This window comes from Tyto alba, unplaced genomic scaffold (assembly GCF_018691265.1).
Source record: "Tyto alba isolate M040663 unplaced genomic scaffold, T.alba_DEE_v4.0 Super-Scaffold_13, whole genome shotgun sequence".
Classification (NCBI taxonomy): Eukaryota; Metazoa; Chordata; class Aves; order Strigiformes; family Tytonidae; genus Tyto; species Tyto alba.
This window is the reverse complement of record NW_024881275.1, coordinates 43,865,144-43,882,539: the sequence shown is the minus strand read 5'-3', so window position 1 is coordinate 43,882,539 and position 17,396 is coordinate 43,865,144. Positions and strand designations below refer to the sequence as shown.

Genomic DNA, 17,396 nt, shown 5'->3' with positions numbered 1-17,396 from the left:
GCGCTGCCACTTCCCTTATCTTCGGTGAGGGGAGGGTCCGGAACTTGTTCCTCCTGCTCCAGCGTGGTCCCCCTCTCACAGGAGACAGTCCTCCACAAACTTTCTCTGACTTGAATTCCTCCCATGGGCCGCAGCGTTCCCCACACTGCTCCGTCATGGGTCACTAACTTCCTCCGACTGGAGTCCCTCCCACGGCTGCAACCCTTCCCGAGCTGCTCCAGCGTGGGACACCCCCGCATGCTGCAATCCTCCCAGTGCTGTATTACGCAGTGGGGCTACCTTTTCCCATGAGACCCCGGCCTTCTTTGGGCACAGAACCTTGATCATTTGAGCAGAAGCCACAGGCCATAAATCAATGTCTGCTCCACCGTAGACCTTCATGGGTGGCAGGGGGGGGCCGCCCTGCCGTCTCACCACAGGATACAGGGGGGTGTCTGCTCCGGCACACCTCCCCCCTCCTTTCTTCCTCTGTTCCTCCACTGACCTTGGTGTTCATGCAGCTGCAGCAACTCCTCCTCACAAGTCCGACTGCTCGTCACCACGTCCCTTCTTAAATACGTTATCGCAGAGGCGCAGCCGAAAGGCTCAATTTCCCAAACAGAAGTGGAGCTGGCTTGGAGCTGGGGGAGCTTCGAGAAGCTTCTCACAGGGGGCCGCCCCGATAGCCCCCTCCCCTGCCACCAAAAAACTCCACCACACACTCAACCCAGAACACAATTCCAGACTACTTCCAGACAATGCTGTTTCTTTCTTTGTAGACAAACTTCCGCATGGTTAATTCAAACAGTAACTATAGAAGTTTATGAATGCTTTATACTGTCTGTGAGGCTATTTTTAAATATTGGAATAATTTTAAATGCCTTGTTTAGTTGAGTACAACTTTTTTTTTTTCCTAGTCACTCACTAGCCTTGTAAATCTGACTGGATTCACAAGATTATTTATCTTCTGTGGTTCTTATCTGTTACACCTTTGGGATCAGAAGTAGGTCAGCAATCTGTTCATGCAAGTGTTGAGGTGGTCTCCTGACTAAATAGGAGTGTCCTGTTTAGGAAGACAATACAAGAAATTACTGTAAATGTAGGTCTCTACCAGCAAAGTCTGGTTTTATTATTTGTAGAATGAAGTAGCTAGAGCCAAATGTGTTCTTATAAGTAAATCCTTTACAGTAGCTTTACTGATGAGCTAAGTAGTTTCTTATCCTCTGGACATTTCAGTAGTTGGTACAATATATGCAATTAATCTGTTGCTGGTCATCTGTTGGAGTTTGATTAAGGGTAGTAAAACCTGTTGCACTGGTCAGTTTGCTTCATTAGCTGGTTTACTGTGTGATACAACTGAATCGTCCTCACCTGACTTTGAGCAATGTCTATATGTCAGTATAATGTGTGGTAAACATGTTTAAGGGCAGAGGGAGGGAAAACTCAGTAATATTAAGCCTAATTTCTAAACAGAAATGTTTAGACTAGATGTCCTCCTTCAGGGAGAAGGAGACCAAAGCCCTTTGGACTGACAGCTTTTGTCCTTGTCTAAACAATGACTTTTCTCAACGTCTGGGAGAAACCTGTTAGTCTATTACAGGAAAGGTGGAAAATGGTAGAGAATTACAAGGTAGATTAAAAACACCCTCTGATTAGAGTTTCTTCTCAAAAAGAGAAACAGTGCAGCTGTAGTTTGGTTGGTAGCGAAGGTCTTCTGGAGTTAGTCTCAGGATCCACGGTTTCCTAGTCCTTTTATTAATTTGATAAGAATTTGATGATTTTGAGTGCAAATCAGTAGAAACATGATGGAATTTAAGAACACAAAGTTTAATGTTTGTACTTGGCTGTCTGACTGGGAGGTCAGTCTTTTGGAAATGGCTGTCAAATGAGCAGCATAGATTAATAAATTGGATTCACTAAATGATGAAGCCCTGAAGCTCATAGATCTTGGAATTTCCGGTAAGAGTAGTGCTGTCACTCTACTATGTGTGTGCTGGACACCTGTTCCCAGAGGTAATGAATTTCCACCCAAGCAGGTGGAAGAAAGAGGGGCTAGGAGGGTATGAAAGACCGAGACTCTCACATAAAAGGAAACTAAAGGGCCCTGGCTATCTTAGCTCACAAGCTGGGAGAAAGATTTGATAATGCTATATAAATAATTCACAGTGGTAAGCACCATAGGAGGTGGGAAGACTTGAGTTATAACATTAGCGTAGGAATAAATGAGTATTAACAGTATGAATTAATATGGGCTGAAAATTAGGAAAAGGCTTCCAACATCAGAATGAGACTTGTAGCAGGCTTGTGGTAGAAGTAGCAAATGACCTTACATGTCTTCAGGTGAAGGTGGATTGGATGCCTGATGGAGATTGTGGTGTGGAAGGAGGGTGTGTGGCTCAATGTCAGAAGGAGTCCTTTTCCTTATAGAACTCAAGAAATTCAGAAATTTATCTTGCCTGAGTTGTACAGCCTGTTTAATTATAAATTAAAATGGAAGTATACTGTTCACTTTATATTAGGAATTATGAACTGTGTCTTTGAATCAAATGATTTTTTTTTTTTGCCTGTTTTAGCATAGCATATAAGGTAGGACAAATGGAAATTGGTGTGTGAGAGGAAAGGTAGGGAGTTGGCTCAATGTACTGAGCTACGGGAACTACTTGCCTAGATGGAACACAGCATGCCTTGGTTGCTTAGCTGGCTAAAGTAACTGTAGGGAACAACTGGGCAACTTGGCACTACCAGTTAGTTTCATGTAACCTGTTTTTAGGATGCCCAGCTGGGATGTAGTTAGGGTCTGGTATTTCTTTGGAAGACCTCTGTTTTTCAGTTAGGAGTTGATGAGGTCTGATTCTTAAACACATTGCATGGCATCTATTCTTGAGGACATTGTGTTCAGTACAGCCTCTGAATAGTAGGGAGAGTTTCGCATCTAAATTCATAGGAGGCAGAAGAAAATCATCTTGACTTGTAAGTTGGCCACTATAATGCTGTTCCTGAATCTTTGGGGTGTTTGCAGATGAATTGATGCCCATTCTTAGTGTTATCATAAAGTATAGGTTCTCTTTTTATTCTGCTGCCAAATTTATTAGGGGAGAAGAAAAATGGGATTATCTGAGGACTGAAATATATTTTGAACTCTAATCAGGTAGAATAAAGCTAGGTGGTCTGGAAGTTTGGTTTATGGATCTGTGTTTTTGAGAAAAATGTCATAAGGATGCAGAGTTTGACTGTGTATCTTAAACCTGCTTTCTGAGTTTGACAGATCAACGTGCTGGGTGTGCTTTCCCAAAATGAATTTTTACTTAATAACTAAACTGATGGTGATGCTGAAGTCTAGATTCTTAGTGACCTAACTTACTAGCGTCCAAGTCTAGGGTGTTGATCTCTTCAGCAGCTTGGTGTACCACTAGCTGGAAAATGCAGCCGCCTTTCTGAAGAGCAGTGAGAGGGCTTTTTCTTTTCTTTTTTTGCCTTTTTTTTTTCCTCATTGAAAAAGGAGCATTTACAGTTTAAATCTAAATGAAGGTGGGAAGGTGGTTCAGACTACTGTGTCTGACACACAGGTTGTTTAGGGAATGCTCTTATGCATTCTTTTCTGTTGGCAGAATTAAGGGTTCAAGTATCTTCTTGTTACTGGGTGCAGTCAGTCCAGTTAGAATTACAGGAGGAAATTTATGCCACTAGCATGTTACTGTTAAATTGGATATATCTGATGTTATCTATTCCTTTTTTTTATTCTGAGAATTAGTATTGTATCTTCTGCAAATGAAGTGTTTCTGGCCTCTTAGGCTAGGCTGACAAAAGTCAAAAGAACAGGTAGGCACTGTTTATTTTAGCCTGAGTGTTTCTTGAACTTCTTCCTCAAATGGGAGAATATTGACATTTGCAGCTGACTGTGTTCTCTTGCAGATTCAAGCCATAATTGTTAAGTTTGGTCCTTTGAATAGGTATGATGGTTTAAGTGAATTCATTTGAGATATTACAGGTTCCCCCTATGTTAATTAGTATTCTGTATAAAACACTTAAACAATGTTCTGAAATGTGTTTTGTGGAAAGTACTTGACTATTTTGTGTATTTTCAGTTTTATAGGAACAACTTGAACTACATTACAGTTTTTAATTAATTTGGAGCTCATGATGTGTAACATCTTTTGGTGACAGTGTTGTGGTTTGAACCCAGTAGGCAGCCAAACACCATGCAGTTGCTCAGTCACCCTCCCCCTGCCCAGGGATGGGGGAGGGAGTTGAAGGGATAAAGGCATGGAGATAAAGGGTAGGTTGAAATAAAAACAGCTTAATAATTGTAGTAAAACAAGACAATAACAATAATAGAAAGTACAAATGGGCCATGCACAATGCAATTGCTCACCACCCGCTGACTGATACCCAGCCTGTTCCCGGCTAGCAATCCCAAAATACCAAGATCCTGCAGTCACAATCCTGGAAGTGAGAGAGCCCTCCTGCTTCCTAGCCACCCCTCGTTTATATACTGAGCATGACATTACACAATACGGAATATTTCATTGGCCAGTTTGGGTCTGGTGCTCTGTGTTCCCTCTCAGCTTCCTGTGAACCTGCACACAGGCTCGACATGGAGAGTCATTAATCTCAGCAACAACTGAAAACATCAGTGTGTTATCAGCATTCTTCTCATACCAAATCCCATACTGAATCCAAAGCACAACAGTATTCTAGCTACTAAGAAGAAAAATTAACTCTATTCCAGCCAAAACCAGGGCAGTATCCACCCCTTATTCCATACCATTTGTTATGCTCAGGTTCTGTTTCCCAATACATTCTATTTAATCACCATCCCTTTCTCTGGTCTTAGACATACACCCAGATATCATTTCCTTAGTCCATGGGCCATCTCTCCAGAATATAGTGAGTTCATTTGGTCCATAATGTTGGGTTCCATCTGTCATGACAGTCTTTTAAGTCAGGAAAGGTGATGCAGAGTTGGCTCAGTCAGTAGAGTGCAGGTGACCTTGGACATGGCAGGAGGATGGCATGCAGTCACTGCTACAGTTGGAGCTGGTGACTGATCTCACTGTCTGTGGGTCAGTGGTATCAATCTCAAGGAATTTGCTGGGCACCCATTGCTGAAGCCAGTCCTGACTATCAAAGTTCATGTTTTCCTTCATTAATGTGGTGCCCGTGGTATAATATGTATCAACCATAGTAATGATGATATGCAATAACAGGGTTATTTCATGATTAACATCATACAGTTCACTATATAGGCTATTTTCACCTAAAATGAAGTCTCATTGAAGCACACATCAGAATTCCTCATCCTTCAGCAGTACCCACCTAGGGGATTCAGTGCACCTTCAGCAAGTTTGCTGACAACACCAGGCTGTGTGATGTGGTCAACATGCTGGAGGGAAGGGCTGCCATCCAGAGGGACCTTGACAGGCTTGTGAGGTGGGCGTATGCAAACCTCATGAAGTTCAACAAGGCCAAGTGCAAGGTCCTGCATGTGTGTTGGGGCAGCCGCTGGTATCAATACAGGTTGGGGGTGAAGGAATTGAGAGCAGTCCTGCAGAGAAGGACTTGGAGGTATTGGTGCCTGTAAAACTTACTATGAGCCAACAATGTGCGCTCTCAGCCCAGAAAGCCAGTGGTATCCTGGGCTGCATCAAGATAAGTGTGGCCAGCAGATTGAGGGAGGTGGTTATCCCCCTCTACTCTGCTCTCTTGATACCCCACCTGGGGTACTGTGGCCATCTCTGGGACCCCCAATATAAGAAGGACATGGACCTACTTGAGCGGGTACAGAGGAGAGCCATGAAGATGATCAGCGGGCTGGAGCACCTCCCTTATGAGGACAGACTGAGAGAGTTGGGGTTGTTCAGCCTGGAGAAGAGAAGGCTCCGGGGAAACCTTATAGCAGCCTTCCAGTACTTCGAGGTCCTACAGGAAAGATAGGGAGGGACTCTTTATCAGGGAAGGTAGTGATAGGATGAGGGGTAAAAGTTTTAAACTGAAGGAGGGTAGATTTAGGTTAGATATAAGGAAGAAATTCTTTACTTTGAGTGTGGTGAGACACTGGCACTGGTTGCCCAGAGAGGTTGTGGCTGCCCCCTCCCTGGGAGTGTTCAAGGCCAGGTTGGATGGGCCTTTGAGCAACTTGGTCTGGTGGAAGGTGTCCCTGCCTATGGCGGGGGGTTGGAACTAGGTGATCTTTAAGGTCCCTTCCAACACAAACCATCCATGATTCTGTATGTTAATTTACTGTCAGATAACACATAGGTATCTTTTGGCTAAAGTTCACAGTAGAGTGAACATCCATTTAAATGAGGCCTCTGTTAATGATCTTTGCCTTTACAAGTGGCAGTGTATCTACGGATACAGTTAGCAAAATACTGTAAATTAATTAAGCTATGCTAAGCTCAAATTTGTTTTAGATTTTTGTAAACTGTCAGCTAGAGAAATGTATCTGAGAACTGAGGTAATTTGTGTTTGAATTTACTATATGATATGTTCTTAAATTAATTGATGTACATGGCAAGTACGGAGAGTAAAGACCATTACTGAAAACTGTAATGGCCTTCTCTGTTCAGCATTTCCAGTTTTTTCATATTCCTTTAAGAAGCTTGTCATGGCCACTCTATAGGCAGGCTTTAGCCAAAAATTGCTTCTGTTCTTTGAGGAGTAAATGTGTAGTTTGTTTCCATGTTCAGTACCAGCATACTTTGTGACACCTGGCTGTGGAGGACTTCTAGGGATGCTTGGGACCAAGCTTGCACAGTTGGAGTCACCGTGCTTCAAGCGAAGGCAGCTGGCTCCACTAACTCAGCATGCTGCTTCTCCTGACTGCTCTCAGCCTTGGTCCTGTCAGAAAGCAAAGGGGAGGCAGAGATGACTGCTTTCACATAACTTTGTAGTGTTACTTGCATTAATAAGAACTACTTCACCAAGCCCATAAAAGCTGAAGTGCGGTCTCTTGACTATCCACGATGCTGAGACTTTGGCTGCCAAGTTCATTTTCCTGGTTGTAATCTTAGAAACCTGAGGGTTCATGTTCAGGGTAGGAGTCTAGCAGGCACTGCATGTAGTGCTTCTGCTGGAACCTGTGTGTTAATAGTGTATGTAGGATAACAGTAATTCATAGGTAAGTTAACGTTAATTCCTACACTATATAGGCCAGCAGAAGCTGCATGTAGTAGAAGCTGAATTCAGTCTCTCTAGAGGAAACTGTAAACCATATGATGTTGTAATGGGACTTACCTTTGCATCTTGAGCACTGACTTTTTTGAGGAACAGATATTTTAAGGATTCACAAGGACACTGAGTATTTTGCATTGCCACTGTGGAAATGAGTAATGATACCCCTTTGATACCTCAACCGCCTGACCCCTTAAAAGACATGTTTGTAGTAGAACTACAGGTAACACTTTGACGAGTGCTGGCTGCAACTCAAACGGAGCACTGACTACAGTACTGGACCAACAGAGGTTCACTTTGCCCCATACATGGTCATATCAAAGAACTGGAAAGTCGAGGGATGGTTGCATGAATTCATTTATTCTTCAACAACTCTGTCTAACTTGTGTGAAAACCCAGTGGGGATCGGAGATTAACTGTATACTGTTGAGGTTTGAGTATGAGGTAACACCACCCTCCAGTGCTGCAGTATCAGATGTGCTAGAACTACAGTATAAACTTGAAGCTGAAGGGAGCTGCTCTGGACCTGGTCTGATCTGCAGCGGAATAGCAGATCCTGATGTGTGGCAGGGTTTCCTGAGGCAGGGAGATGCCAGGGCAGCAGAGAGACATGCCAGTAGCTGGCAGCTCTTAAAGGAGATGCTGACGAGACCTGGGAATTGCCAGAACAATGGCAGCCACCCCCACACCTATAAAAAGCAGCCTAGGGAGCATGAGCGACCAGGAGCACATGACGTGTCAGTTTGCACAGCAGTTCATGTGGAAGGGCGCACAGAAAGGGTGTTATCACCCTATGAGCTCAAGGTGTGGGTTGAGTTGGTGGTCATCACCCGCTCAGAAGGAGCTTAGCTATGGTATCCACCCAGCAGAAAGTGAAGTCCTCTGCACTCACTGAAACAGATGGAGCAACCCAGACAGAGGTCCCATGAAAGCATGCTGCCATCCAGGTCTCAGGCTGCAGGGTGTGCCAGAGCCTTTCACTAGTAACAAAGTGAGAACAGCTGTGTCGTGTCTGACCAGGTTGGATGATCTGCTCAGCCTGATGGCAGAGCTACAAGAGGAAGTAGAAAGGTTAAGGAGCTTCTGGGAATCTGAGAAAGAGGTAAGACTAGTGAGAGCATACTTTGCCCTCTGAGACAGAAACAAGAACAGCCACCAGAAAAAAAAAAAAAAAAATCAAGGGGATTCTGTATCGTCCCCCTACCAGACAGAAGGCAGCAATTTAAATGAGAGGAGAGAATGGAGGCAAGTCCATGCTTGATGTCAAGTAAACCCCCTCCTTACCTACCTTGCCTTCCCAGGTGCCTCTCTCTGTACAACAGGTGTGAGGCTGTGGAAGGCCAGTCAATGGATAATGGTCCATTTACATGAGAGGCATTTCCAAGGTCAGAAAAGCATACCCCCTATATCAGAACCACCTCTATGAGGAAGAAAAGATGGGTTGTAGTTGTAGGTGACTTCCTTCTGAGGGGAAGAGAGGGTCCAATGTGCCAGGTGGACCCTCCTCTTAGGGAAGTCTGCTGCCGCCCTGGGGTCTGGGTTAAGAACTTCAATAGGAAACTTCCTAGCCTGCTACAGCCCTCGGACTATTACACATTATTGCTCTTCCATGTGGGTGGCAATGAAGCTGCAATGCTTCAATGTCCAGAGAAAATCAAAAGATACTTCAGGGCCTTGGGACAGTTGTTAAGGGGATTTGGAGCACAGGTAATTTTTTCCTCTGTCCTTCCCATTGCAGACAGTGACATTGGAAGAAACAGACCCAGTCTATTAATACATGACTCTGTGGCTGGTGTCACTGTCACAAGTTTGGGTTTTTTGGTAATGGGATTGTCTACACACTACCAGGCCTGCTGGTGTTGGATGGGATTCATGCTTCTCAAAGGGGAAAGAGAGTCTTTACTCACAAGCTAGCATGGCTCATTGATAGAGCTTTAAACTAGACTGGAAGGGGGAGAGGGATAATATCAGGCTTGCTTGTGGTGACATGCCAAGGTTAGAGGGACAGGATGCTAGCGAGGGCCCTCAGTTTGCTTTGAGACACACTGAGTACACTGCAGCACGCTTGAAGTGTTACAGAGGTGAGACGTGCTCCTGAGCCAGTTGGAACCAACAGAGAAACACTGATGAAGTACATCAAAGGAATTAAGGTGTGTTCCTCTAAGAAGATGACATGGCAAACAGCCCAGCTGAAGTGCCTCTACAGCAGCGCACACAGCATGGGCAACAAACAGGAGGAGCTGGAAGCTGCTGTGCTGCTAGAAAGCTACGACCTAGTTGCCATTACTGAAATTTGGTGGGATGAATCTCATGACTGTAGTGTGACTATCGATAGCTACAGGCTTTTGGGAAGGGACAGGTGAGGAAGGAGGAGTGGAGGGATTGCCCTCTACATCAAGAAATGGATAGACTGTGAAGAGTTGTCTCTGAAGAATAGCCATGAGCAGGTTGAAATGTCTGGACAAGAATTAGAGGCTGAAGCAACAAGGGGACCTTTGTGGTTAGTGTTTACTACAGGCTGGCTGATCTAGGGGAGCCTATTGACGAAGCCTTCTTACTCCAGCTACGGGAGGCATTGTGCTCGCAGGCTCTCATCTTGCGGGGGGACTTCAACCACCCCAACATCTATTAGAAAAGTAGCACAGTGAGCTGTAGGCAATCTAGGTAATAGATAGCCCTACCAGAGGGAGTGCAATACTGGACCTGATGGTCACCAATGCAAGTAAGCTAATTGGTGATATCAAGATTGGAAGCAGCCTAGGCTGCAGTGGTCATGCACTGGTGGAGTTTTCAGTCCTGAAGGATATGGGTCAGGTGAAGAGTAGAGTCAGGACCCTGAATTTTAGGAAAGCAAAATTCCATGTCTTCAAGAAGTTAGTCAGTAGGACCCCCTGGGGAACTGCCCTCAGGGATAAGGGAGCAGAACAGGACTGGAAGATCTTTAAAGATGTTTTCCATAGAGCACAAGAGCTTTTGATTCCCAAGTGTAAGAAGTCAGGAAAGGAAGGCAAGAGTCAGGCATGGATGAGTGGAGACCGACCAGTCAAACTAAAGGGCAAGAAGGAAATTCACAGGCAGTGGAAGCAGAGACAGGTATCCTGGGAAGACTATGGGGATGATGCCCAGTTGTGTAGGGATGGGATCAGGAAGGTGCAGGCGTGGCTGGATCTGAACTTGACAAGGGATGCAAAGAATAAGAAGGACTTCTATAGGTATGTCATCTGAAAAAGGAAATTGAAAGAAAGTGTACCTGCCACTGATGAACATGACTGGCAAACTGATAACAACGGATGAGAAGGCTGGGGTACTCAACAACTTTTTTGCTTCAGTATTTATTGGCAATCTCTCTTCCCACACCTCTCAAGTGGATACACCTCAAGATGGGGGCTGGGGGAGCAAAGTTCCTCTCACTGTAAGAGAAGATCAGGTTTGTGACAACCTGAGGAACCTGAACATATGTATGTCTAAGGAACCTGAAGACATGTATTCCAGAGTCCTGAGGGAACTGGCTGACATAGTTGCCAAGCCACTCTTCATATTTAAAAAGTCATGACAGTCAAGTGAAATCCAAAGTGACTGAAAAAAAGGGAAACATGCCCTTGTTTTAAAAAGAGTAGAAAGGAGAGGCTGCTGGGAACTACTGACCTGTCAGTGTCACCTCTGTGCATAGGAAGGTCATGGAACAGATGCTCACAAGTCCCAACCCCCTTCTCAGGTTCATAGACACAGACAGTGGGATCGAGTGCACCCTCAGCAAGTTTGCAGACAGCACCAGGCTGTGTGGTACAGTTGACGTGCCTGAGGGCACCCAGAGGGACCTGGGGAAGCTCAAGAAGCAGACCCATGTGAACCTGATAAGGTTCAAAAAGGCCAAGTGCAAGGTCCTGCACCTGGGTTGGTGCAACCCATAGTTTCAATACAGACTGGGGGTTGAAGGGATTGAGAGCAGCATTGCAGATAAGGATTTGGGAGTATTAGTGGATGAAAGGCTGAACATAAGCTGACAAAGTGTGCTCGCAGCCCAGAAAGCCAACTGTATCCTGGGGTGCATAACAAGAAGCGTGGCCAGCAGGCTGAGGGAGGTGATTCTCCCCCTCTACTCCGCTCTGGTGAAACCCCACTGGGAATACTCTGTCCACCTCTGGAATCCTCTGTACAGGAAAGACATGGACCTACTTCAGTGGGTCCAGAGAAGGGCCAGAAAAGTGATTGGAGGGATGGTGCACCTCTCCTAAGAGGAGATACTGGGAGAGCTGGAGTTGTTCAGCCTGGAGGGGAGAAGCTTTGGGGAGGCCTTATAGTGGCATTTCAGTAGTTAAAGGGGGCTTATAAGAAAGATGGGAACAGACCTTTTAGGAGTGCCTGTTGTGATAGGATAACAGGTAACAGTCTTGAACTAAAAGAGGATAGATTCAGACTACATATAAGGAAGAATGTTTTTATGATGAGGGTGGTGAAATACTGGGATGGGTTATCCAGAGAGGTGGTAGATGCCTCATCCCTGGAAACATTCAAGTTCGGGTTGGATGGGGCTTTGAGCACTGTGATCTAGCTGAAGATGTCCCTGCTCATTGCAGGGTGGGCTGGACTAGATAACCTTTAAAGGTCCTTTCCCATTCAAACTATTCTATGAATACTGCTTGTTGTTCATCCATTGTCATAACAAACATTTTTTCTCAAGTCTCTCAGCCCCATAGTGTAAATTACAGTTTCCCAATGTCTGGATAGGAGTGCCACCTGCCAAAGGGATGAAAGCATAGCCCTGTCCTTTGTCACAGACTTACACAGAAGGTTTTGGAAGAGGGAAGTGCCCCAGGTCATTTGCAGTACGTCAATCATATGTTAGTATGGAGAGGCACTGCACATGAGGTGGACAGCAAAGGCAAATGGATCATTGGAATTTTACTGTCAGTATTTTGCTGCAGTAAATTTCTTAACTCTTTTGCATGGATCCAATTATTGTGTACTAATTAACACATGCATTTAGTGTGTCCTGACCTAAGCTACCACATTTAGCTGTTCAGACATTTTTATTTGAGAGAACAGATTGTGGTTTTGTTCCTTGGGGGAAAAAGACTGTAGTCTGGAATAAAACTAAAGCACTGAAACATGAGGAAAACAAAGTAGACATTTGAAACCAGTAGCCTGATTGAGTGCAGTGGACATGAAACAAGCCTTAATTTCCTCCCTCAAAATAGATTATACCAGCTAATCACATTACAAATATTTGTCAGAAATCCATGACAAATATGGTGATTGTGAATGAAAGAGGAAGCTTTGAGACCTCATCTTTTGAGCGATGAGTACAAGTGAGTAAGTATATTAGTCGGTAAGCAGTGGGTTAGAAAGTAGGCATTTGAAAACGCAGCAGGCTTTTAACATGATTCAGGGGGTTAATTTGCCCTAGTAGGTGCAAGACACTTAACAGGAATTGCTCGAAGTATCTAATACTCTAAAGTTCAGAAAAAAATGCTTGATGGCTTATCCGTGGCCAAAGGAGACTGTTCAGTTGTAATGTGAGTGACTTACAGCCTTAAATAATAACTGGGGAGGAATTCACAAATTAGATTTTTAGTTTTCAAGAAAATACTTTTCTAAAACAAATGTAAAATCCAGGGATAGAACAGAGTTTTGTAATGAGAACAGTGATGATATCAGTAAATTATTATTAAAATGAGTAATGGTTTGACCCTGTCTGAAGGCTTATGGATGGGAGTGAGCTGCTGTTAGTTTTGCTGTGGAAAAGCAACTAGCTGTCTGGTGACTGATTCTAAAGCTTTTGGCAGGTGCTGGGATGGTATGCTTAATCAGAATACCATGAGCATCCTTTTCCATCTACTGAGGACAAAAAAAAAAAAAAAGAGTTGGCTTCCTATTTTGGAGTAGTCCCATAGATGGAAGTCCTATGTTGTATTCTGTATCCTTTTGTAGGTAGTGATTTAATCACCTACATCAAATGTAAGCTTAGAGAAGTTTGATTGATTCTGCAGGCCTCTTTTGCTGGGTCATGAAGCCTGGTGAAACAAACACTCCTTTTTATGTATACTGCAAAAAAGATGCAGCTCCATTGTGAGTGTTAAAGTTTGGTTTGACCTTTTCGGACCAAACATCCAAACTGAAAGGATTAGCCTGGTAAAGAGATTGATAAAGAAACACGGAAATAAAATCTCAGAGGAAGAGGGAGAAGCAAGGGGACTGATGAATGAAAAGGGTGAAGGTAACACAGAGCTCTAAGACATCATTAACAGAAGAATAAAGTGAATCCAGGAAGCATAACTGGCATGGGAAGTGGTTGACACTTTAATTATGCTGAGAATCACAAAGCTCAGCTTCTTGATTAATATTTACCATTTAGCACCTGAAATTACTGTTTCAGTATATTTACTACTTAAGCAACCCTAATAGTGAGCAACTGCTTTAAAAATCAACAAAAAAGGCTAATACTACTGAAATGCAGAAATTCACTCTTATCTACATAGTCTGAGCATGCGTGATAAAATTACTGTTAGGGTCTTTTCCCCCTCTGGTGGGGGGATGTCTTAGTCTTCCTCACAGTGTCCAATGATTGAACTTTGGTCTTCCTTTGCCCATATATGGTCATGTAGTTAGCTCATCTATTTTTTGACCCTGGGATGCTCCAAGAAGGTCAGTTTTTAATTAATTCTCAGGTGCTTATCTTGACACAGGCATCTTGGGCCCTTGTTATCAGAGGTACTCAAGAAACTTAACAAACCATCTCAAGGTCTATTTTAAATTTTCTAGGAGAAAAGTTGCACATTTCAAAACATCTTGTTACATTTAACTACACTATGTGCGTGAAAGGAAGAAAATAATACAAATGGAACATGCCTTGATCTAAACAAGAGAAATAGTTCTGGCCTCATTAGAGCTACCTGTGGCACAAGTAGTTGCCAGTTGGATTAAGCTGTCAAGATAAACATACTTTCATGTGCTTAGCTATGAAATAGCTAGGTATATGCATCTCAATTGCAGTATTTCATGAAAAATGCTTATGAATATTAAGGGCAAAAAAAACTTTAGAAGATGGGGTTAGTTTGCAGTAATAAGTTCATAATAGATTGTTTGTCTTTGTTTTAGATTTATTGGGAGCGTGTCAGGAAGGAAGAATAATGAATGTTAGTATACAGGCAGTTTGTCTTAAAATATGATTTAGAATATATCAATCCAGAAATGCTTCTACAGGAACATCCTTTATCTCCTCAGGATAGTGTTTCCAGAGAATAAAGGCATTCTGATTGTGACAGCTAACACAGTGTCATTTGAGCTATTGTATGTGGTACTCTGAAAGTGTGGGCTATTGTGTCAGTGGTCTGTGTAAGCAAGTAAATAAGTCAAAACGCTTTCATTTATAAGCTTAAAATTGCTTATGCAAAGCTCCAGAAATTACAGGGAAGGGGAAAGAGTTGAAAACTACTTGTATAAAATGAACAACTGGACAGTTTGCACAAGTCTTTGCATATCAAGGCTTCAAGTCATTTCAGTGAGTTAAATCAAATGTCATGGTGACCTTACCAAAAAAACAGGTGTTCCTTAAAGAGTCATTATGATGAAGAAAGCTGTCAGCAGTGTGTAGCATGTATACACCCTGCACTCAGAGAAAGAACAGGGAGGGGGAAAGGGTCAGTAGATAAAAGTATTTTTTGCCCAAATGTCTTAATTTTTTTCAGTGTGTTGTAATCTCATATTTAAAGACTTCTCATGGAGAAACCACTTATCTAATTTGATTAAGCACAAGAGATTATTTGGGAAAGGAACATGTTGCTCTGCAGGTGGTTACAATGATGTCTTTGGAAGACGGGTGTACTTGACATAATGAAGATATGACTGAAAACTACTTTTTAGTATTTAAATCTTGGAACAAAGTGTACTTAATTAGGTTTGTATGGTGAAACTACTTTTTTTTTTTTTTTCATTAAGATTGTTTCTGTGCTTTAGGTGAAGGCACTGAAAGAGAAGATTGAATCAGAAAAGGGAAAAGATGCTTTTCCAGTAGCTGGCCAAAAACTAATCTATGCAGGTAATGGATATTCTGAAGATACTGTATCTGAATCTACCTTATATTTTATGTCCTCCTTTGATTTTGATATGCATGTTAAATTTTCTAAAGATTATAAGTACTGAAATGTAAACAGGTTAAAAAAAAAAAAGCCAACAATTCAACAACAAGGGTGTCTCTTGGAAACAAAGGGAACTCTTTGAATCAGAATTTTTCAGGGCTTAATACACGTGTGTCTCTTGTTGTCTTTCTCTTACAGCATGATATGCTAACAGTGTTAGTTCTGGGTGAGGTGTACTAGGTGAAGTAGAAACATCTTCTGTCACAAGAAATCAGGATTTAAGCAGATAACATCTGATGTTCTGGGTTAACTCTTTTGTTCAGATTAATCTGTGTATAGCTAAAGCATTCCTGTATATACCTCAGAGAATTAAAAATCAGATTATTTATTTTTTACTGTTTTCTACTTGGCTGGGCCATTCTGGCAGTAATACACAGATCAAATCTTTTGTTCTCACTTAATTTTAGAACTGAAAAAGTTCTATTCCAATACCCACTCTAGTGCTTTTTCCTCTAAAACTGTGCTTGAAAGTAACTTTGGTCTTTTTACTTCTTCAGTGTACTGCTTTGTAAACAGTAGTGGTTTTTCACTTCCAGTAAGCTAAAGCCACTGATCACAAAGGAAAGACGCTAATGGAAGAGAAATTGTGAGACTCTCCATGTTTATACAGAGTCCTCATGGCTGTGTTTCTTAGCAAGTTTTATGTCCCTTACAGTACAGTGAAGGGAATGCACATCCAGAACATGAAGGTCAGTCACATGTATAGTAAAGAAATATGAACAAGGCAGAAGGCCTTATGCAATACGTATAGTTGCATGGCACTCTTAATATTATGTTTCTGTGATTAAAAAAATGAAGGGTTGCATAGGATCATATGATGTGACTTATTTGCAGCATTGTATAATTCTTATAAGCAGTTGGAAATAAGATTTAAAGTAGAAGAACATCCAGAGATTGATTGTGTTTTATTCTTCAAGAAGAGACCCAGCAGGGTTGTGTTGATGACATTTTTATTACTTTGATTAAAATGAACTTTAGAATTTTCATAACTTGACAAAGTAGAGTGATATCCCAACTGAACCTGATTAAAAGTATACTATTATTAAAAATGCTTGTAAATTTTTTTAGAAAAAAGGTTACGCTATTCAATGGTGAGGAAGATTTATTGTGTCATCATCTCTATTAGGTCTAGAAACCTCAGAGTGGTGTGTTCTGAGAAGATAGGGTGTCTGCATATATACATTGTGCAGTTTCTTTCCCCAAAGTGCCTATAAACCAGAAAAGTAAGTTAAGTTAATTAAGTAAACCTGTGTACATTCTGAGTCAGATGTTGCACTATCTGCTACAGTTATTACTATTACTACTACAGTACATATAATATTTTGAGTATTTGACCTGGAATACTGGTGGAACCAGTAGAAAGTAGGACAGTGCCACCTCGCTTGCATTCCAAGTGCCGTAATGCATATGCATTGCTTGATTCCCTTGCAAACATCAGGATAAGGACATGTCCTGCTAGCTGCAGTTAAGTGGTGTATTCCACTATCATTGAGAATGGTTATGAAAATGTGTATTTTCCTCTTGAAATAGGGAAGCAGTCCTTGGCACATCTTTCAGAAAACGAATAAATTAAAACCATAAAACATTTCCTGAAAATTCTGTATTAGAAGTAGGTGCTATAAAACTCACTGAAATACAGACTTAATTTTCTGATTTGTGGTACTGCCTCTGAATCAGCTTATCCAAAAAAAAGTGTGTATTTTAACGTGTTTCTGAGTTCTTGAAGGCATGAGGCAAATCTGCTTTGCCACAGTACCATATATGCTTATGAAACATCAAAAGTGTTAGTATAGCAAAACGTTTATGGTTCTGTCTGATCAGTTTTATATCAAGGTTGCAGGGTATGGAATGTTTCTAACTTTTTTCTAATGCTTTAGCCTTTTCTTCAGAACAAATTGTTGAAGATGCGAAGTCACAAAGTTATCTAATGCAGATAAACTTAGTGCATGGCAGGGAACTGTAGTTTACAACATGTGAAGGGCAAACAGAAGATAAGCAGGAAAGAATTTTCTAACTGTCTAGAGTGTGTAAGCAGGCATAAGTTATTCAGTTAAGCTTACTGTATGCCAAAGCCTTTCCTCTACATTACTTGTTTCTGTGTTAAAG

The 17,396-nt window shown here is 42.1% G+C and overlaps 1 protein-coding gene across 3 annotated transcripts in view; it reads left to right on the top strand.

The window, feature by feature from the left end:
- RAD23B (RAD23 homolog B, nucleotide excision repair protein) overlaps positions 1 to 17,396 on the top strand; it is a 47,883-nt gene that overhangs the window by 8,469 nt on the left and 22,018 nt on the right. Inside the window, exon 2 of one of the 3 annotated variants that reach the window (XM_042787825.1) lies at positions 15,109 to 15,190. In XM_042787825.1, the coding sequence (XP_042643759.1) occupies positions 15,109 to 15,190 (82 nt within the window). Of the gene's footprint in view, positions 1 to 15,090; positions 15,191 to 16,444; positions 16,514 to 17,396 lie in introns of those variants that run through there. The other 2 variants (XM_042787826.1, XM_033009246.2) reach the window with 2 other exon arrangements.